Below are 23445 nucleotides of genomic sequence, written 5' to 3' on the forward strand. Positions count from 1 at the left end.
GGGGGAGGGACTTGTGCAGACACAAAAGCCTGATGGTGCAGCCACAAGTGACAGAAAACAACAGAGAGGCTAAAGGAGCAGTTTTGTGCCAGAAGTGCAGGCATGAGGAGAACAGACCGGCTGTAGGAGACCTGGGAACTGATGCAAGTTTATCGTCAACTCTGCGTTTGACAGAAGGTAAGACATACGGTTTGGTTTCAGTCAGTTTGTGGAGCCACTTGAAGTGAGACATGAAATTCAGATAGGAAGTCTGTAGTATTTCAGGGGATTTTTTGTGTTCACATTTTTGTATGTGCGTAAATATTCACTCTTACAGTGTATTATTAATCACTGTTCTCTTTTATGTTTCTGTTAAATTGAAATTCATAGCAGTAAATGTTATTTTTAATCCTCAGAAAGCATATGTTGCAGCTGTTAGTCTGTTTGTCAGACAAAATGTTTCAAAACAGGAGCAAATTTCACATATCCTTCCCCAATTACCCCAAAAGCTCATTTTTAATCCCCTTACAATCACAACTTAACACTGTTATTCTGCCCAGCTTGGCACAGTTCTGTGAGTTGCACTTGTTAAAGTTTAAAGCCAATAATCTGTACTTAGACAATTGAAAGACAGACTAAGTGTACTTTTTTGTAATTTCATTTGGATGTCAGCTAGCATTCAGGCTTTCTCAACAGGCAGGTGAAAGTAGGTAAAGCTCTGAGATGGAATGCTTTACAGCAAGTTGTAACGTGAACATTTTCATCACTGCTGTCAGAAATCTTGAGGAACACCTCTTTGTATCAGCAGGGGTTGGACTCGTGGAGAAAGGGAAGAAGAGTGCTGGATAGACGGGCTTAAGTGGTGCACATCAAGGAGACAAACTACATCAATGAAGACACCCGGCATGGCGGTGTTCAAGCAACAGAATGTGGATGATTTCTATGAAATTGGAGAAGAACTGGGAAGGTGAGTATTTCTCAAAGGTGAACAGTAGGAGATGTTTCATTCCACTCCTTGGGAAATGATCCTCCTCACTTTGTGTGAGTCAGTGTGTGATTCAGCTCTCCCCTGCATGCCTTTTGACACAGTGGTCCTCATGTGTACGTATGCAAACAGCTGGTCCTGTTAAAGCTTGAAATGGGGAGTGTCGCTGTGTTGAAGTAGGTTGAAGTTTACAGTGAGAGATAAAGTTTGAAGAGTAAACACACTCAGAGAAAACAAGCTCTGTTTGGACATGATGTGTCCAACCCAGGAAAGAGAATAAAATGTATTTTGTAAGAGCTGCTACTGGGCGGTGGATCAATGTGTTGAAGCTGATTAGCGAGGCCAAACGTCGAGGAAACTGTGTCCCATGGGGAAATAGGTTAAAGGAAGTTTGTAGGGTGCAGTGTGTATTGAGGAAGCTACTAATCCACTCTGCACGGAAGGACAGCCTTGGCATGTGAACCACTCGCTAACAGATTGACAGGGTGTGAAAGTTACGTGTCTGACCTCTAAACTTTCACTACTCATCAAAATGGACAGTAAGTCCTCATTTTTGCGGGTCATTTACTGAACAGCTGCTCTGACACACCCTGACAGCACACACCAAGACCTGCTGTGGGTGCTTCAGCTGCATTTACAGGCCTGTGGAGGAGGAGTTTTGTGTCCAACATTCACACTTTCGTTGATATGTTATTATTAATATCATAGAATAATTAAATGAATCTGCAAATGAAAAAAATAATCTTACTGGGATAATAAGGATGGCATCTCCAAATAAGGTACTCCTCTTTATAAATTGCAACTAATGCTTTATTAATAGTTAATGAATCATTTATTAATGTTTTATAGATCATTATTATAGGTCATTTTCTTACATTGTGGGAAAGCGCTGCTGAATGCAACATGTATAAACTTTATCTATTGGTGTCTTTGTCTTAAAGTCTTTTTTAATGAGTCATCACAATTTATGATTGCAGATTGTTTTCCATTGTAGGTGCTCTTCTGATGAATTAAAGGATTACTATACTTGTAAAATGATAATTTGTAAATCAGTTACTCACCCCGTGTTATGTTGAATTCACAAAGATAACTGTTTTATTCTCATACCTTTATGGTGAACGAAGAATCCAAAAACTGAGAAAATTCTTAATGAACTGAAGTAAAAGGGGGGCTGCGTTTAACAACAGCAAAATTATATAAAACATCTGTTTACAAACTCTTACACAACTTGTGCAGTTTAATCCAAGTCTCATTTATCCAGTCATATGCTCGGTACTTTCCAAACACCTTATGATTAAAAACACTTCACGAACAAGTAGTGCGCCTTATTATGTTGTGTACGAATAAAGTAATTCACCTGAGTTAATTTTGTGTAAAGTCCATGTAACAACACGATTAGACATGAATTCCCATCAGGCACTGCAATGGACCTGATGCGAAATATGGAAATTAAGTGATGCAAATTAAGCGAATAGTGCTGTTTTGTGTCATATGCGTATTCGTGAGAGCTGAAAAATCTGAACTTTAACGACCAATTTGCACCGCGATAGCTAATCAGCATTGAGACCCTCCAGGGATGTATGACACCAAGGACATGGGGGTGTCAGTTCATTCATCAATTCAACAATTTCACAAGCGTATGATGCAAGTTATTCATGCGTATGAAGTGAGTCAATGCAAAATATTCTAGTGTTCAAACTTGTGTGAGTGATGCAATGCGAAAATTTGCTCGCGTTTGCTGTGAATAGCACATTAAGCACTTGCATTATAACTCTGCTTGTGCACTCTACTGAGCAGAGTTCTAATGCAAACACGTTTTTAAATACTACGGTTTTAGCAAACATGCATGTTTTTGGTAAGTACTGAACATACGACTGGATAAATGAGACTTGGATTATACTGCATAAGTTGTGTGAGAGTTAGTAACAGATGTTTTGCTTTTTTTAAAAACACGGCTGCCCCTTTATTTCAATTCATCAAGAATTTTCTCTATTTTTGGATTCTTCACTGTGGAGGTGTGTGGGAAACACAAAGTTTTTGTCATGAATTCAACATAACACTGGGTGAGTAATCAATGTACAAATAGTCATTGTGTTGGAGAGTTAACAGGAAAAATAAAGTGTCATACTGGCCAAAAGAGTGCCTCGTTGGAGAGTGTTGCCAGTAAGTTGTTGTGTTATTTAAAGAGTGACAATATCACTGAGTTGTGGTTGAGCTGAAAACATGTTAGTTGATAAGACGACTCTGCTGTGAGCTGAGCTTTGAATGTGTTCAGCACTGCTGTCATGGAAAACAGAAAGCTAATGTGGTTAAAAGCCACAGATGCCTGCAACTGAAAACAAGAAACATTTTTTTGTTCAGTTGCTAAATGTGTCTGAGAATTTTATGACCAATTCAGCAGCTGGGTGTCTTTGGTTGAACTTCTTCTAAGTTGTTGTGACAACTCTGTAGTGAGGTTTGGGGGATACAGCCCACCCCGCCCACAGTTTGTAACAGCCTCACGGGTACAGACATCACCACCACACAATGGAACTGTTACTCAGTTGTCCTCTTGAGAGGGTGGGGAAATTTGAAGTGGGGGGCCAAAAACTGTTTGTGTGGAGTTTTTAAGATGGTCTATACTCTGTGGAACTGTTGAGCCATTTGCTTTGGGAAAGTCGATTCATCATACTGTCCCCCCTATTGACAGATTTTAATGTCACGGGGCCCCACGCACTTGTACTCAATGTTTCTTTCCACATCTGACGTGAGTTTTCTGTAAACCAATCTGTAAAATAACACCTTGGTTGAGATGTGGGGCATTTACTGACCTGCCTTACCATCTAAGTGATGACACTGATGATGCTATGCAGTAGGAAGTGTCACAGTGTGTGCTCACAGCTGCCACTGGCCCTCCAACCACACTGGTGAGAATTTAGTGAGCTGTTATACAAGTGACAGTCAAGGCAGATGGTGCACTATGGGAGCTCTACCTGTCAACGGCAGGTCCAATCTTGTCCATGTTTGGTCATAATATCAAATAACTTATAACTTTAACGATACTGCGGTGGCCATAAATGAAGAAATATCTTTGTTAGTCATCATCAAGCAACGACAAACATTCACAGGATGCACGGTTGGATAGGAAGTGCTATTGTCTGTGCATGCCTGTACAAAGATAAATAGCTTGTAAACTTCCTCCTGATTTTGAAAACCGTAAATATCGCCCTCACATCAAAGTGGAGTTTGTGTTTTGTGATTTTAACCCCACTATTGGTGGCATAGCGCTAAAGATAGCAGTGTCGGTCCATATGTCAGTCTGCCATTTGGTCCAGACTGAAACATCTTGACTATTGGATTGCAGTTTTTCCCAGAATCTATGTTTGGCGGTATGTTTTTTGCTTGCCTGTGTCCTTATGTATCAGTCTGTGTCCTCTCCCTAAATTCATAAGTTTTTATGGGTCCGTAAACGCAGCGCAGGCAGAACTCTCCATAAGTTAATGCTTTTTCTCTGCAGCAGTTTGAGTTTGAGTCGCAGGTTCAGTTCAATAGATGAGAGGTGCAGCTGCTTATAGACCAAAATACACAAATAAATACAAATAAATTAATGTGTAGGAAACCCTGAAATGTATACAGACCATGGATGTGTTAAGATACCTGGATACAGCATTGAAGGCGGGACCCCGTTCATTCCTATGAAAGCTCCTCAGTGGTGCATAAAGCCAAAAAAAGCTCTATTTTGGCAGTATGTTATTACCTGGATGATCAACGCTGCTTCCGTATCATTGGGTCCATAGAGCAAGCATACTAGAGACTTCTGCCAGACGAGCCAGCTATGTTTTAGTGCTCCACTAAACTGAATGGGGATAAAATGATTTGATCTTGCAGCTGTTCCAGACGTTCCACTTACCAAATGGATTAAATCCTGATAGTGGAACGAGTCACATAGCGGGGGTTGTGATGCTCACTAAAATGCATCCACTTACAGATGTCTCTTCCCCAGTGTTAGTCTCTGGGAAAAAGTCTTTTTCGGCCTCATGGCATCATGTGACAGACCCAGGAGTTGTAATTCCACCGGTTGGCCACTATGAAACATTGGCTTTAAAGCCCGGTGCACTTCCTGGAGGCCTAATTAAGACAGTCATGGTCCTCAGAGGATGAATGCATTTGGTGGTCCTCTGACTTTGTCTCTAGCACCACCATCAGGTCTAGGGTTTGGTGTCTGTGCTCTATAACTTTAAGGTGTTGACCGAAATGACCCAGTTACAAGTAGTATCAAAACATCTTCAGTCACACAATATCTGCATTTGATCCTTTTTGCACCATGGGTCTGATCCAGGACCGTCCCCACTCCCCACCGGATTAGCAAACTTTCTGTTGCAAAAGGTCAGTTCAATGTCTGCATGCTTAGCATGAGCTAACACAGCAGCAGCGGCTAACATCTAACACTGAGCTATTAAGCGTTCCCAACAGACCCCCACTGACACAGAAATGTCGCGACTGTCGTTAAACCCATTAATAACCGTTAGGTAACGTCAACTGTGTGATGCTAACAGTTAGCCCTGTTACTATGTGAGTGTGGCTGCCTGGGATGGAGCTCACACTCCCACAGCAGCAGCTAACATTACAACCCATATAATCTGTGGTGTGAAGTCGAGCACGTTGTATTTGGTAGAGCTGGCGGTTCAGCGTGCCGAGATGCCATCAAGACGTTAAAACTGCACACCACTCCATTCACATTAAAGGGATCGGGTAAAGTGCTCTATTGGTATCTATTACTTTAAGAGTAGCTACCAGTTGTTACTGGTATTGCAGATTCTTTAACGATACCAAGCGCTAATCAGGTCAGAATTTTCAAATAAGATTCCTACCAACAAATACCTGCAAAACTAACAACATTCCCATCTAACTTGACGTAGCGTTTAGTGCTTGGCAGCATGACAAACTAAGATGATGAAAATGCTAACACCACTTTCCCTAACCTCACAGAGCTGCTAGCATGTCTATAGCCTTTTGTTATTTTACTGCTCAAATGTCTAGTTCCAACTGAGTGCAGGAACACTAAAAAGGTCACATCACACAACACGTTATCCAAATTGTCTGTGCAACATTTGTAATTTCTATAAATACTACGCACATAATTGCAGAAGGAAATAAATTAGAGAAATCAGTTTGCAGAAGTGAGTTGTCTGTGGAGAGGATGCAGGGAGGGCAGCCATGCACACTTGAAACCGCAACCTTCACACACCAGATGCATCAAAGTGAAAAGAGCTGACAGTCGCGAGGCAGACAGGTGCTGCTGGTGATCACAGCAAAGCGCTAGAATTTCTCCAAAGGGATTTACTGTACACGATGTATCTATAGCACCGACAGTAGGCATGCATGTACAAGAAGCTGGACAAGAATGCGTGTTGTCAGCTCTGAGGGACATTCCTGCTGTTGAGTGGGGTGAAAAATGTGTTTATTCAGTGCAGCCTGGCGGAGGGAACTCCACGATGACCTCTCTGACATTCCTAGAGGTCCCATTTTGACAGAGGTCACCCGTTACTGTCAGCAGATGCTCATACAGCCCTGCTGCTCAACAGATACATTGTTGACATTGGACCACTTCAAAACAAGTGGGAATCTGGAGTATCCTGATCACTTCACGGCCATAAATGTTTAGATATTTAATGTCAATAGCAGATTAAGGGTTTTCAAGCATTTGCTGCACTAGATAATGCAAGGGAAATTACATTTTCTGCACTGATGAGTCATATTTAGAAGTTTGAGCTGCTTCTCCTTCCCATCTGAGATCACAGATGGTAGGGGCGGTTAGGGACAGGGCTTGGTCAATTATGAATCTGTCTGTCTTTGTCACGCCGCCCCAGAGGTTCAGCTGAGAAATGTGTTTAAATATTGGGCCGGCGCCACTTGTCCGAGCATTCTTCCAACCTTGGCTGTGGATAATGACCTTCAGCTGTTGGAAGTGGAAAGTCTGTGGGGAGATGGTACTTTCAGCCCCACTGGCCGGCTTAGAGCTAAGACAGCCGGCACGCCTGGCCCGTTGTGGAATACCACTCCCAGCATCACCGCTCTCACCGCTGTTACCCTGCACCTCGTAACAACACCAAAGTAAAGCCCTTGGACTGACATTTGTGTTGTGTACTTTCTCACATTTACAACAAACACCACAAGTGGCCGTTCTCTTCAGTCTTGTTTTAACAGGCAAATTAAGGACATTGTTGCTGCTCCTGCTTTGCAACACTTCCTCCCTTGTGGGATGGGGTGCTTGATGTTTGCTGTTTGCAAGGGGAATTCATTGAACGAAGTACCCTCCTCCTCAGTTCACACATTATCACAGTCATCTCTAACAGGGTCAGCCTTTCAGGGATGTCTCAGGGGTGGAAATGTCCTGTGAATAGCACAGACAGAGGGGGCATTTCAGATTCCACGCCGCTGCTTTGCTTCAGTACCCCACCCACCCTGTTTGTATTTTTTTCTTTCCAACATGTGTGTGACTCTTTGAAGACCATTGTTACGACATATATGTCTCCTCCCTTTCTCTCTTTCTAACCTGCATTTTCTGTTGGAACATGTTCACACTGACATCTGATCTCGTCAGTGCTTTTGTTGCACTGATAGGAATACATTAACTTGATAATAACCCCCCTAGAGCTTTGTGGTTGGAGTAGGTATGTCTTCAGAACCTGTAAACTATACTTAATTTATAGTACTGTGTATTTGTGACACTTGTAATCTAGTTTTTATTTTCAGACTGTTTCAGAAATGCTCATTTGGGTATTTGAGGCCATAGTTTCCAGTGTTGCAGAACTCGATTGCATAATATTTGGTGTTCTATCAAACACTCTGTCCTCTCCAGTGTAATAGTCATTAAAGATCTGGGTTGTGTAATGAAAGTACACCCCGGCAGTGGCACTCCCAGAAATTTTTCATAGGGGTGGCCAGACGAGGCCGCTGAAAATCTTGGGCTGGCACACCAAAACCAAAAGACATAACTGAATATAAGGAATTTCTTATGCTGAATGAATCACTTATGTTGATGTCTATAGGCTAGTTGAAAACTATGTCAATATGGCGATTTAAGGAATCACATACTGATATACTTGGGTTTCTTATTTTACAGTTAATACTAATTATCTGACTAATACCAGTACAGTTAATATTTGGAGTGCCACAGTAATCCTGTCTTAATAGCCCCATTTCTACCGAGCAGCATGGTACAGTTCAGTAAGGTACACTTTTTTTCCGTTTCAACTGTGGAAAGTAGTGGATGGTACCAATGGAACTGTTTCGTACCGTCCCCATTTTTGGTCACCAAAAAATGGTCAATAGCAGACGGTCACACTGCTCAAGGCTGAGTTGTGGCTGGTTTTGATTTTTGATTTTGGTTTTTGGTTATTTTATAATTTTATTAGTAAACTGTAACTATAAAATGAAAGGATGTTTTGCTGCCTTTCGCAGCAGCTGTAGTCTTGAGAAAAATAATTTACTGGGCCGACTGCTGGCAACTTTTAAGGTGGAACGTTTACTTGTAGTGCTGCTCAATGCGTAAATCCATCAGCACACTTTAAATTTCAATGTGACAACTTTGACCATTCCATTAGTTTTCATTGGATGACACAGACGTTTAGTAACGAGTGGATCTTCAGATTATGTGAAGTGAGAACAGAGGGGGAAAAAAAGTGCCGTTCCTGTGGGCTGTGGCCTGTGGGCAACATGAAACCCCTGAGCTTGCCTGAGATGGATTAAATGCACAAACCCACTACTTTTAAACATCCCACTGAGAGAGACTCTCACTGCAGCTTGTTTTATTTTGTTCTGGAAATGTAGGCATGCAACTCCATTCTGTGGATGATAAACGAGGTGCAGACTGATAAAGGAGGAAATATAGTGAGTGCTGGACAGAGCAGTGAGTGACAACAACCCTGCCCACATTTAAGAGTATTGTTTGCGGTGGAAACGCTAAGTGGACCTAGGGTGTAGGTACCATACTGAAAGTGTTTGGTGGAACCGGGGCTTATGTGTTATGTTCATGTTAGGCAGCTTCATTTTTAAGTCGTTAACTGATTCTAAAGAACAAAACATTTACTGGGAACAAGCCTTCTCAAGTTTAGGGGAGACTTGTGGGTGCCCATAGAACCTATTTTTATTCAGATATCTTGAGGTCAAGGGACCCCTTTGAAAATTACAATGCCAGTTAATCTCACACCCAGCCTAAATTTAAAGCGTTTCACAAGATATCACTGCCACCTTTGTGCTAGCTTGAAAATCGACCACGCAACAGCCTCTTAAAGACAGTAATATTGGCCTCAAATTATATTCGCTAGGGATGGCAGCAGTTGTATCAATTGTATCTTGAGGGCACTAATGCACCCCAGTAACTGATGTTATTTTTGAGCAAGTCTTAGAAAAGTCCTAGCTGAATGTCCTCAGTGGCGCAGCTCCCAGATGTGTTTGTAGGACTGCACAGGACAGGGTGTGCCTCCATAAGAGCAAACTGGCTCAACCTTCCCACACTAATGCGGTTAAGGAAAGGTTACTCTTGTATTTAATCCATTTATTTGTTTTGGGATGAGCTGGAGCTGTCTTCGTGTCTGCGCTCTTTGAAAGTACAAAGAGTAAACTGCTGTGTGAAATGAGCGTCGCAGGAGCACAGTGTGTATGCATACGTTTTTGGACAGCCTTTATCCAGCAGCTCCAGCTCAGCAGGCTTTTTCATCTCCTCAGCAGCAGCAGCAGCAGCAGCAGCAGCAGCAGAGATGTGGCAGGTGGAGAAGGAGCCTGTGAGCAAGGCTATTCTTAGCCCACTAGACACCATGATGATAGTGGACACAGACTGGACAGCCTCTCACAGCCACCCTGGAATCTCTGTGCGGACAGTTATGTCCAAAACATATGCCTGCCAGTCATTATCTGTGTCCTCTCTATGTGTGTTCTTTCACAATGTCTAAAAATACAACTTGTCTATGTTACATTGGAATATTCAGTAAATTCTTGTGTCCACAGACCTTAATATGTTTTGTCCAATCACAAGTCACTATTCTCTATGCATACTTGACTGAATGTCTTTGTCTCGGGAATAATAGTGTTCATCTTCCCCACTCAGAAACTTTTTGCCAACTCTGCCACCACACTCGCCCTCGTGTCCTCCTGTGGCCTGTTACTGGGGGATTAGTGACTGAGAGGCTTGTTTTCAGAGTCTGAATGTATAGAGTGGGCCGGTCAGCCCACAGCAGCAGGAAGCGTGTAAAGCAGCTGGAGTGGCAGCAGGCTAAGATTACAAGTGCTCGTCTGATGATAAAGCCATGGAGACTCACCACATATATTTAACTGGGCGACAGCGCTGGAAAATGCCTTCACACTTCTCAATCAGTCTGTCAGTGGGTCAATTATAAGTAAAATGACTGTGTAGTCATGTCAGGGGAGAGTGGCAATAACATTTACCAAGTTTACTGGTGGAGTCATCCCTGTCTTTTAAGATGAAATGCCCATTTTATGTTGGTGTAGCTCAGGGTTTAAATTCACAAACTAGATTCCATAATCACGTGTCCACAGGCCGTAGCATGCAATACAAGAGCGCAGTGAAAAATGAAACAATAATCCACTGAGAGATGGTCTCCAAGCCACACCTCTGTTGTGAAATATCCAGAGTTTTTGGGATTTTTTCAGTGGACTGATCTCTTGAGGATGGCTAGAAATTTGGCAGGAAGGTCGCTGGTGTGGGAGGACAGCAACTCTGTCCACATTGCCGGCCAGTCTGATTGTTCTCTGTCTGGCTGGGAAACAGGAAGTGATGGACTATACCTCAATATTTCAGCTGGTTTTGACACAGTGGCTTCCTCCCTGGGGTCTGTCTTCACCAGCAGCTATATCCTGTTATTAATTGTTGAGAATTGTTGAAATTTTTCTCTGTCATGAAAAATGATACCTATATCACACTCAGCAGTGTCTTTTTTCTTCTTTTCTGTCCGCAGTGGTCAGTTTGCAATTGTCAAACGCTGTATAGAGAAGAGCACAGGTGTCGAATATGCAGCAAAGTTCATCAAGAAGCGGAAGAGTCGAGCCAGCAGACGTGGCGTTAGAAGAGAGGAGATTGAGAGGGAAGTGGACATCCTGCAGCAGCTCCAGCACAACAACATTGTATCGCTACATGATGTGTACGAGAACCGCACAGATGTGGTGCTCATCCTTGAACTGTGAGTCAACAATGCATCACAACATACATTCATTCATTTTCTGTAAGCGCTTATCCTGTTAGGGGGAGCTGGAGCCTATCCCAGCTGACATTGGGCGAGAGGCGGGGTACACCCTGGACAGGTCGCCAGACTATCACAGGGCTGACACATAGAGACAGACAACCATTCACACTCACATTCACACCTACGGACAATTTAGAGTCACCAATTAACCTGCATGTCTTTGGACTGTGGGAGGAAGCTGGAGTACCTGGAGAAAACTCACGCTGACACGGGGAGAACATGCAAACTGCACACAGAAGGGCTCCCCCACCCTGGGGTTTGAACCATCCACCCGCGATTAGAACCAGGAACTTTCTTGCTGTGAGGCAACAATGATAACCACTGCACCACCATGCCACCCGCATCACCACATCTGTAAAAAAAAAAAAAAAAAAGTTAATGCTTGCCAAACTAAACTGACATTATACCTTTAAACATCCGGACATCCCCACAGAATCCTTTTTGTCCATGTTCATGTCCATGTGAGATTATTTCTCTGCACACAGATTGTTTAATCTGTGTTTGCCAAAAAACGTTTGCCAGGATCATGTCCCCGGATGTCTCTCACAGAGTCAAAAGGCTTGTGTTGCCTCAGAGTTAGGGCCCCATTTGGGTCCAGCAAGTGCCTGGCAACATGGCGAGTATAATTAGTCCTAAATGAAAGCTCAGTCGAATCAAAGCAGGGGTGAACTGACTGACAGAACAGTTCCTGTTAGATGCAGGATGAGACAGTGTGTGTCATTCAGTCTGTTATGTTTTCTTTGTATGAATATAAAAGAACATCATGTTTATGTGCTGCCAGCTGGACAAAGGATGCATTGTACCTTTTTCAACAGCGATTCAGGTATTTTATTTTAAAAAGGTGGAGAACTACAGTGATTTTTAAGTAGGGCAAACAAAAATATCTAAGGCATCCTGAACCAGCGCATCCAAATCCTGAGAACTCACTTTAGATAAAGCTCAAGAGAGTCCTTGTATCAGATTATCTGAGTGAGTGATTGAGTGTCCTTGTGGATGTGTATTACTCATGTTGTGGGGACATAAATTTGTTTACACATTGTAGGGACTTTTTTCCTTATAGGGACTTGCTTAGTGGGGACTCGCTTTCCTTATGGGAACAAATGCAAGTCCCTATAACATAAATCATTACTTTGCAGGGAGAGGACTTGGGTTAAGGTTCTGGCAAGGTTAGGATTAGGGTAAGGGATCATTTATGCTCAACGTTAGATATAGAGATGGACGGAGCCTTCTGTCCGTTCTCCGTACATTTTGTCTGTGTTTGTGCACATTTTCTGGAAGCTAATGGATATGAACGTAACAGATCAGTACCACCAGAGATCATGCGTAGTTCAAGCATGATTCGACCATAAGAGACGACAAAGAAATTTAAATAATGGTGGAACAGAGGGAATCTGTAATAGATAATAAGATGTAGTCATATATAGTTAAAGTAGTGAAAAGAATTCTCCTTCCACATGTTCGGTATGTATATAATGGCCATGCAGACCATTGCCATCCACAACACTGCCTATGGGTACAATATTACAATCTCCTCTTCTGTGGCCTTGTTTGTTGTTGTGTGAAACTTTTGACTCTGCCCTCTCGTGCCATCATAAAGGACGCATGGATGAACAAGGGCAGTGATGTTTACAACGTTTACAGTAAGATGGACGTATCTATTTCCATATGTGAAGGGAGCAATGAGCTTTAAGTCTCCAGGAAATTAATGTATGTCAATGTCATGTCCTTTGAAGTGATGGAAACATGACTGTGTGTGTCTGTGTGTGTGTTACAGGGTGTCTGGAGGAGAGCTATTCGATTTCTTGGCTCAGAAGGAGTCTCTCAGTGAAGAGGAGGCCACTCGGTTTATCAAACAGATCCTAGATGGAGTCCAGTACCTCCACTCCAAGAGGATCGCACACTTTGATCTAAAGGTACAACGTGCTCCATCTTTGCATCGTATGTAACCTATACTAGTCCCATGATGAAGATGAGTTATTTACTCTCACAGCTACTTAACTGTCCACACGTGCAGGGTCGAGTGGGACTTAACGTCAAATATATATAGCAGGTGTCTAATGTACGTGCCGGTAGAGTCTTGGCATTCTGAATCACACATCCTTCCTGTTTTCTGTGGCTGAGGTCCAGACTCTCAGATACAGACACCACAAGGTTATCTCCACACTTTCAGAGAGCAGCGTCGCCCACACTGCTGATAGTCACTGTCCTGTTTTTCTGCAGCTGAAGCTCCTCCTCTTCACTTTTAATGCTCTTTGTGTGGCAATTGAGGGAAAAAAACACTCCGTGAAGGGCTCGATTCAAACCTGCCTGAGGCCGTGACCTTCAGTTCATAATGACGGATCTGTGCACTCATTTGTATTTGCAGATTCTGTGAAATCAGGGTTAATGTTCAGTCTAGGAAAATGTTGAAACTGTCTGTCCAGTCAGCGCAGATGTTGCAGAGCTTGTGACCTTTATATTGATTTATAGCAGTCCAAAGCTACACAGTTGCTATGGCAATCTCATGAACGAACAAGCTGTGTCTTGTCTATGCAGGAATGGTCAGTCAGTGTTTGTAAACAATATCGCCAGCGAAAGTAAAAGTAAAGCCAACATCAGATTCAATTTTCATGGCTTCCTCTTGGTTGCACGCTGCTTACGGTCTGGCACCTAGTCACTATTGTAAAGTCTCAACCTCACCTGTGCGCTGTGTCCAGGATCGTCCCAAGCACAACAACCTAAGAAGTAAATAAGATAATATAGGCAGAGGGCAGAGTCTCTGCAGATAAACACACCACCACACACTTCTACTGGGTTGTGAGCGATGATTAAGATAGATTACTTTTGTCTTATTAGGAAACCTCTGCATAATATACCCTGACTCCTCGCAAAAACCAAAGTGTAAAACAACAAATACCTGTTTTACAAGGAGTTATGTACTGAACTATTTCCTAGGTATTTCTTGGTTGGGACCACAAACTTCCTGTAGTGGTTCCGACCATGAAACAGTCTGGCACATAACACCTGTAAACATCAATTTGTCTCTTTTACAGTATTGCTGTTGTAGGAATTGAATAAACACAGCATGTTGTAGTTAGTTAACTATAGAGGGGCCAAAGACTGTGTTACTTGTAGCTGTTTGTGCTAAACTGAAGTAAATTAGCCAGCTGGGAGGCTTAATTTCTTAGCGTAAAAACATGAGACTCTTATCAATCTTCTCTTTGCCAACTCTCAGCAAGAAAGTGAACAAGTAAAATGTCCAAGTTGCTCAACTCTCTCTTTAAGTATTTCATTGTTTCACGCTAACAAGTATGACTGTAATCGTTGCAATGTTTTTCTTTAACGCTTGCGCAAAAGGCAGCTTTACCCAGGTAAATTATTTTACTCAGTGTTGTTTATGAATTACCCAATCTTGGTATTAGTTGAAATCTGCTGACAAATGTGCCTCTGTTTTGTTGTTTTTGCACTTCAGCCTGAAAACATAATGCTGCTGGACAGGAATGTTCATCTACCCCGCATCAAACTCATAGACTTTGGACTTGCACACAAAATAGAAGCCGGGGCAGATTTCAAAAACATTTTTGGAACCCCTGAATTTGTCGGTAAGTGTTTTTTATACGAGATGTGTTTGCGGTGTAGGGCATTTTAAGAGGAGGCTCGGTGTTTGGCCTGTCGCTGTTAGTGATGCAGGAGTGTGTGCTGTCTATTTTCAGCTCCAGAGATAGTCAACTATGAGCAACTGGGATTGGAGGCAGACATGTGGTAAGAGCTTTTAATTACCTCTGACTCTGCTGCCTTCCACACAGCAGGCTACAGTGCATAACTTTGGATTAACCTTGTGCTGTTTTTCACAGGAGCATTGGAGTCATCACATACATACTGTAAGTTGGGATGATTCATGATTATGATTAAGGCATCTTAATGTACCAGAGGAGATTATCGAGGATGGACTAAGTGAGAGTGTGAATGTTGTTTCAGCTTGAGTGGCGCGTCACCTTTCCTGGGCGACACGAAGCAGGAAACGCTGGGAAACATCTCGGCGATGGACTATGAGTTCGATGAAGAGCTCTTCAGTAATACAAGCGAGCTGGCCAAGAGCTTCATCAGACAGCTCCTGGTGAAGGACACAAGGTAAAAGAGCGGACAAACAGCTGAAGGTCAAAGCTCAAGTCTGAGGACTCCAATACAGTATTAGAGGTTGCACTGTAATAAATCCAGAGTGCACATAATAGACAGACCTGATCCAAATGAGAATAAAGGCCAGCCAGTTCACAGAAATCTAGAGCAAGGATTAAGGCACATTTGCTCTTGATAAACAATGCAATACACATAATAAAATAAGTTAAATAAACATTATTTACACAGCAAACTAATCACAAAAAAGCACCGTGTTTCTTTCTTTGTGCCATGCGAATTTGTTCTTGTTGCTAAAAGTGGAAATAGACAAGTTGTATGCTTTAACTTATCATTATGAAATAAATGTTGGTTAACTAAGGGTACAGGGACCCCCTGGAGTCCTTGAGGGAGTTCCAGGGTGTCCCCAGAAAAATGGGGAATATTTATTTTCACTCAAAAGTTGCTGTAGAAGTTAGCACAATGTGAGTAGCAGTCATAAGTGTTAACATTCTGGCATCCGTTTCGGATGTTATCAACCCATTAAATGGCCATTATCTGGGGTTATAAGCCTCATAGATTTGGGTCAGCATGGATCTGCTGCACCTACTGTTCAGAAGGCAGTTATTAGCCAATTGTTACCAGTTTGTTAGATTTCACATTCCTTAAGTTTAGGCGCCAAAATGTGTTTAGGTTTAGATAAAGGTAATGGTTGGCTGTAGTTATTGCCTTCACAATGACTTAAACCCCGGTCTGATGGGTGAAAGTCCTGTGCCATTTGCGTGTCTAGCGGGAAGTTTGATTTTATGACCTGATAATGGCCTTCTCAACCAGATAGAAGATTTGTCAGGCCCCTACCAACCCATATCTATGATGTTTATCACCACTGATAACGGCCATTCAATGCCCTGATAACTGCAAGATTGGCTGATTCTGAATTTAAGCTTCACTTCCGCCACGGTTATCTCCTCAGCTGCAACTCATTCATATTAAACAACCCAAATCTTTTGAGTTAGAGGGCCCTGAAGCGAGATCTTATCCAAGTGGGGTCTGTGACCTAATGTGTATCATTTTAAGGGTGAAAACGTAAATGGTTGAGAACTGCTGCTATGGAATCATGACACCATTGCCATATAGAGTTGTTACCTGTCACTTTGCAATTCTGTCTGCCATCGGGTGCGTTCTCCCAGGAAAATAAAGGTTTGATTTACGGCACGAGGGAAGTATGTCAACCACTGCGCAACTAAAACAGGTAGAGGATAGTGCTTTTGTTTCCCCTGATAGCTATCAGTAGCTATCCCCAGCTACCAAAAAGTACCAAGGTAAGTTTTTTGCAATAACTTGCCCCAGTAGTGGAAATGGCAGACAGTGAAACTACCGAAGTAACTGTGGAAAACAAAATGCAGATTGTCCTGTGTTGTTGGTAGTTGCTTTGAGGGAAGCAATGTGGTTGCCATTACGACAGCGACACCAACAATAATACCACTTGGAACCGCTAGGGGGGAAACTTAAAAAAACCTCTGTTTCCACTTTAACATGTGTTTCAATTTAAATGCACCTCCAGGAAACTGGATATTCCTGTGAACCTATTCCTGAGAGATTCACTTCCTAAAGCCTGACTGCTTGCCATGCTCTGTGTTGTTCGTGTGTATTTACACAGCTGCAATTTCTTTGTGTCATCATTTTAGAAAACGGATGACCATACAGGACGCCCTCAACCATCACTGGATTAAGGTATGTGCTTGATTTATGTGTATCATGGCATGTTTTTTGTCCTCTCAGTAACTACTATCAGCCCCCACCTACATGTGAAAACATCTAACAGCTGATGTCAAAGGTAAAACACGGGTAACAGGTTTGTTTCTTATTAGAGGAAAATCCATCTTCAAATCTGGCAGAAAAAATGTTGACTTCATACTCAAAAAGTTCACACCCATTAACTTTATACATTTATGTTCTGGCCTGATGAAATAATATATCACAGTTGCTGTATATTGTTTCCATCAGTGCACCACACCCCCTCTCTGAGGAGGTTTTTATTCACTCTTAACCTATCAACACACTCAGCTACACACATCTTCTACAGCTGTGTTTTGCAGTTTTAAAACTTTGTCCACAAATCCAAATGACTGACCCGAAGCAAGATGTCACTAATTGTGTTTTTAACGGCATGGACATTTAACAGCCTGTACTGTTGAAGACGACTACTCCAACATTAGCTGCTGAGATGCATGTGAAAGGTGTTTTTGCTGTGGAGTCTTCCTCCTGTCTGGATACAAGCATGAAGCCAGGAAGCATAACACACCCAACAGGAATGTCTGCTGTTTTTGTGGCGCTCTCACCTGCCATGGCTTTCGCTGTAGGGTCACACACTAACCCTACAGTGCCACATCAGCTGGTGTTTTCAAGATGCAACAATGAGACAGCCTCTCACTCAGTGTCCCCTCCCTCCACCCTTCTGTCTGAAGTCCTGTGGCCACATGGAGGAAGATAGCGCTGCCCCTGAGGCCGAGAAGAAAGCGGAGCAGCTGAAGACGAAGCGTCTTAAGGAGTACACCATCCAGTCCCACTCCAGCATGGCCCAGAACAACACATATGCCAACTTTGAGCGTTTCGCCCACGTGGTGGAGGACGTCAGTCTGATGCAGACGGAGCTGTCGGAGGTGGCGGAAGCCCGCCACACTCTACAGGGTGATATAGAAGCACTGCTCTCCATCTACAATGACAAGGAGGCCTGGTACAAGGAGGAGAGTGAGTCTGCGAGGAAGCAGCTGTCCCAGATCCGCTACGAGTTCCGTAAAGTGGAGTCCACGAGGAAGCTGTTGCAGGAGGACATGAAGTCTATAGATGCCACACTGGAGAGCATCAGTGGGAAGTACAGCCAGAGGCAGAGTCAGCTGGACTCTCTGAGGCAGGAGCTGAACTCTGAGCTGCAGTGGCTGCAGGACGTAATGAGCTGTCTGCATCCGGAGGGAGCCAACGGCAGCATCCACAGCGGCAGTCTGAATACGGACATGAGGCAGGCACTGAAGGAGCTGCTGCATCAGTCCTGCAGGAGGGAACTGTGCCCCGAGGCCAAACAGCCACTCACAGAGTCCGGCTAACACACAAAGAAAGACACACCTTTATTGACTTTAAACATCTCAACATGTTTTTAAAAATTGTTGTTGTTGTTTGCATTCTACACGTTGTTGTTTTTTCAGCGACACTTTTGAATGTATATCTGTGTAGTCTTTACTTTTTCTTTCTTTCTAATTTTTATTTTCTCCTGTGAACTCTGTGGTACGATACTTAATGTAACAGTAGGAAAAGGAATTTGAGGAATGCACTTATTTACATTCTTGCTGATACCACTTTCATATTGTCATGGTAGATATGAAGCTACAGGCAAGAGCTTAGCGGGGAAACACATAGCTCGGCCCTATCCATATGTAAAAGCAAAAAACTGCCCTCCAGCACCTCTGAAGCTCACTGTTACATCTTGTTTGTTTAAACCATACAAAACCTGATATGTAAAAACTGTAAACTGTGCTTTTATGGGGCAGTGACTGAAGGAAGTCATTAATGCAACCCCCCAGGAAAATGTCAACACCATTTTGTTCGGATGAAACAAATTAGATATAAATTAGTGAGCTGCAGAAGTACTGGTAGGCTGATTTTGTAGCATTTGGACAGTCAGGCTAGCTGTTTATCCCAGCTCTCATTGCTAAGCTAAGCTAATCACCTTCTGGCTGCATGTTTATATTCAGCAGGCAGATATGAGAGCGTCATCTCTCATAGTAAAATAAGCATATTTCCCAAAATGTCAAAACGTTTCTTTTAAGTAGTGTCATAATGGCACAATAGTAGGAATTATTCTAATAATGAAGATAAATGTTGTGCTTACTGTGTTTCGGCCAGACGAAGACACGGGATCCAACATCAGCTCTTTTCAATGGAATGTTTTCGAAGTTCACACTTTTTAATTGATTTAGTTTTTCATTCCATTTATGTTTAAGACTGTATATTCATGTGTATATATTGTTCACAGTGGTTATCCATTTATAAAGTTACATGTGTAGTCATTAATGGTTGTTTGTTTTTGGTTTTAGATTATTTTTCATAGATTCAAATGTGCACTTTTACGAGAAAATGAATTTATTTATTTATTTTAAAAACTTTTTCTCTTAGTTTCTTTCTTGGGTATGGTTTATGAGCTGACACCATCAAAAGAACACTATCTATGAGAAGATCACATGCGTGTGAAAATGTCACCTCCTTATCAGTGTTTTAGCATCTTAGGGGATGTACACGGCCCACATTTTTTGGACTTTGATGTGCACACTGACATTTTTCACTGTCGTCTACGCACTGAAATAAATGCTCATCAGTTATTATGTTTCCCACTTACAAATTCTTGTGATTTGTGATCTTAGATTTCAATACATTTCCTGTTGTATCTCAGATTATAGTGTCAAAATTTGACCTTAAGCATAATGTTTCTGGACTTGCTTTAAGATCTGACAGTAGAATGACAGATACTTTCTCTGCTGTGTCATTGTGTCTCTACAGCCTCTGAATCCCAGACAGGCCATGGTGAAAAGGCTGTCAGTGGTCAACTTGGAGAACTTTAAGAGACAGTACGCCAGACGCAGATGGAAGGTAAAGCACACTGTTTAATTATTTCCTCACAGCAGTCAAAAATTGAGCTTCTGTTTGATTTTGGACTCATTGTTTGCTTTTATTTGTTCAACAGCTGACATTCAGAATTGTGGCTCTGTGCAACCACTTAACACGGATCATGAAGAAGGGTCAAAAGCTGCCTGAGCAGGACGGGGTAAGAACTCACTGTTGTAAAGCTAACAGCAATGGCTCAGTCTGGTGGAAATTTTGCATATGGACTTTCTTGCCAAGAGTTAAACGAGAAGACTGATACCACTCTCATGTCTGTGTGGTAAATATGAGGCTATAGCCAGCTGCATGTTAGCTTAGCTTAGCATAAAGACTAGAAACAGAGGGAAACAGCAAGCGCGACTCTGTCCACAACTTCCAGGAGGTGAATATTTTTACCTAGGATGACGAAGGCATGACTTACTCTACTCTGCCTTACTCTGCCTCTGATTGGCTCACCCTGATGTTCTTAATCTAAACCTAACCAATCTCACTCCTCATGCCTAAACCTAACCAACCCAACCGATAAAGGCAACAAGAATTAGCTAATCAGAGGGAGGATAAGGCCCCAATCACACAGAGAGCATTTTGCAAAATGCGAGGCGCATTGCACTGCCCTTTTTTTGCGCCTTTTTTTTTTTTGTTGCCAGGCAACCACCCCATCATGTCCTTACACTAACCTATCCATTTTTTCACAGAAATGAGTAGCTAATTAGGGCACAGGGGAACCGAAGATCTGTGTGAGTACCTGAGACTCTAAAAACAGACGGTGGATCATGGGGAGTACCACCAGTTGGTCCGGGAGCTTCGCCTCAATTATGGCCGTTTCTAGGCATATTTTAGGATGATTCGGGGGCAGTTTGACAACCTGCTGTCTATCGTCAGGCAGTATAGCTCTGGGTATCCAGCAACCACTACCACCAGTTTCTCCTCCATTGTTTACCAACTGTAAACTTGTTGTCGTGACCACCACAGAAGGCCCACCTCTCAAATCATCTGATTAGACAATGGGAAAAAAGATGATGAAAAAAGAGATGACGTGGGGAGTTTTTTCAACTCAAGGAGTTCAGAGCCCTCAAGCAAAAACGCCAGGCACCTAGAGCGCAAAAACTGTGAGCAAAAAGCTTCATACTCATTAAAAGGCAGAGTAGGGCAGGTCATGCCTTCGCCAGTTGGAAAAAAATGGCTTCCAGGAGCAGTGACTTGCCGGAGTCACTCCAGGAAATCACTCCTCCTGGGAAAGAAATAGTGCAGCACATAACCCCTCATAAACCCACAAATTGTAAGTTTTACACTTCAGATTTGGTACAGATTAGATAAGTAAGATATAAGGTGTCAGTTTGCAGGGGCATTCCTGACCTCTGGGGGCCCCAGACAAAGAAGCTCATCGAGGCCCTGTCTTAACTAACTGTGTCCAGCTGTCATATGGTAGTTAGAGAGCCCCACTTATGGGTTTTTGGAGCAGTGGAGGTGCACTGTGTAGTGCCTTTATGCAAGGTTTAAGGGGGGTTATAGCTGTCATAGCAAAATGTGCCAATATGAGTAGCCATCAGGAGCCTGTTTGCCTCTCCTGAGGGTTTGCTGCTGTCAATTTGTGAGCTTTGGAGATTAATTTTGTTCCCTTCAGACAAAGCCAGGCTATCTGTCTCCCTCTGCTCGCTGTTTCTCCCTGTTGAAAACAATAAAATGATCTTTACACTTTGTCAGCTTCTAGCACTGTCATCGCCTCTCACCACACAATTAACTTCACAGCTGTTTCTCAACTCAAACTCTTTTACTGTTTCAGAGGGACTGTGAAAGTGACCAAGAAGAAGAAATCTTGAAGAGGAGGCCGAGGACCAGAAAGAGAAGCAGCACTTCCTGAGAGCAGCAAGTGTGGCTGGTCGACAATGTTCCGGTTGCGAAACAGTGACTTTGCACCTTTTGTTGACGCACACTTTGCAGCTCCTGCTGGTCATAAAGAGTGCGCTTACAGTATCTGTTTGAGTGACTGCTGCAGCATTTTCACTGGTCAAGGCAACTCTGCGTGTCTCGGTGACCCAGAAAACCTGCAGATCATCTGCTGTGTGTTAGATAGTGTTCTGCCATTTCTAAATTTACTGGCATAAGAAGATATAACTGGATTATTGTTGACAGGAACTGAGAGGCCAATGTTAGCACGTCCTCATGAATGTAGGCAGCTTCCTCTTATAACTGCAGTCTTAAAAGGCCCTCAGCTGTTGTTTAACGTCCGAGTATTGACAGGGTTAGATTATTTTCTTTTTATTGTGCGGGCTGCATGTGTGGATTTACAAGAAGTGTATTGCTGTCCAAAGCACTGACAAATAAATAAGATGGTAGCAGATCTTCAAATATTTACATGTTGTTCTGTTTAACATACAGCAAATACACTGTTTACCATTCACCTCATCAGCATTAGAATAATTTGCCTGGAGCCTGTACACAATACAGAGCTGTCTGTTTACTGTGTTAACACAATATGTTTTTAATTTACTCTCAGTTATGTCCAGTGGGGTAATAATTGCATTTCATCTTATGCACACATGAAATACTTTATATATAAACGTGAAATAAATGTTAGAGTTCAAGTTTTTAAAGCAGTTGTTTGGTCCTGATACATTAGGCTAATGGTGTTAATATAAATAACTATAGACAGTCTAGCATTGGAATCAATCCAGCGGAAATACAGCCATCCACCACCTAAAATGAATGTAGGCCAGGGGTGTAATGGCCTCTTCTCTACTTACAGCCCCCTTGCTCAAATCACACCTATCGTAAAAGTCAGTCTTCATTTTGACCACTACTACACACGTGTGAAGTTTCGTTACCGCATCCTTGTGACAGTAATACATATAAACATCTGTTAAAATACTCAAAACAGCTTTTGTGGTACGTCCGCCCACAATAGGTGTCGGTAGGATGACATTTTGCAATGCTGACTTACTGTAACAAACACACAGACTCACAAGGTAAAAACAATACCAGCTGTTGCGACAATGTTGCGGCTGGTAAATATCAGCCAAATGTCTTAATTTCTCTGTATCTTAGCTCATTAAAAGGAGCATACACTGTTTTAAACATACATGCATCTTCTTTCCGTTCACTTGTATGTACTGTAAGATTGTAAATTTAAATTTTGTTTAATAAATTAAGGAACGTGATTGTTTTCTTTGTGAGTTTCTGTGAAGTCGAACAAACAATGACTCCATCACAATGTAAAAATCAGAACATCCCATGATTCTTGGATACACACTCACCGGCTACTTTATTAGGTACACCTGGTCAACTGCTCCTTGACACAAATAGCTAATCAGCCAATCACGTGGCGGCATTTTGGCATGTAGACATGGTCAAGATGACCTGCTGAAGTTCAAACTGAGCATCAGAATGTGGAAGAAAGGTGATTTAAGTGACTTTGAACATGGCATGGTTGTTGGTGCCAGACAGGCTGGTCTGCTGATCTGTTGGGATCCTCACACACAGCCATCTCTAGGGTTT

At 42.5% G+C, this 23445-nt stretch overlaps 1 protein-coding gene across 3 annotated transcripts; it reads left to right on the forward strand.

The window, feature by feature from the left end:
* Window positions 1-17: 17 nt before the first annotated feature.
* On the forward strand, window positions 18-23108 carry dapk2b (death-associated protein kinase 2b). 3 transcript variants are annotated; one of them, XM_050074373.1, is made up of 12 exons: window positions 19-177; window positions 785-946; window positions 10921-11142; window positions 12980-13118; window positions 14657-14786; window positions 14898-14946; window positions 15039-15065; window positions 15163-15315; window positions 16986-17031; window positions 19849-19938; window positions 20033-20113; window positions 21734-23108. In XM_050074373.1, exons 2-12 carry the CDS (start codon window positions 870-872, stop codon window positions 21809-21811), a joined length of 1092 nt encoding a protein of 363 aa, XP_049930330.1. In that variant the 5' UTR covers window positions 19-177; window positions 785-869; the 3' UTR covers window positions 21812-23108. The 3 variants fall into 3 exon arrangements, with proteins under 3 accessions (XP_049930332.1, XP_049930330.1, XP_049930331.1); XM_050074374.1 differs by having other exon boundaries at window positions 29-176; window positions 788-946; XM_050074375.1 differs by lacking the exons at window positions 19849-19938; window positions 20033-20113; window positions 21734-23108 and adding an exon at window positions 17766-19361 and having other exon boundaries at window positions 18-177.
* Window positions 23109-23445: the final 337 nt, after the last annotated feature.

Source organism: Epinephelus moara, chromosome 20 (assembly GCF_006386435.1).
Source record: "Epinephelus moara isolate mb chromosome 20, YSFRI_EMoa_1.0, whole genome shotgun sequence".
NCBI lineage: Eukaryota > Metazoa > Chordata > Actinopteri > Perciformes > Serranidae > Epinephelus > Epinephelus moara.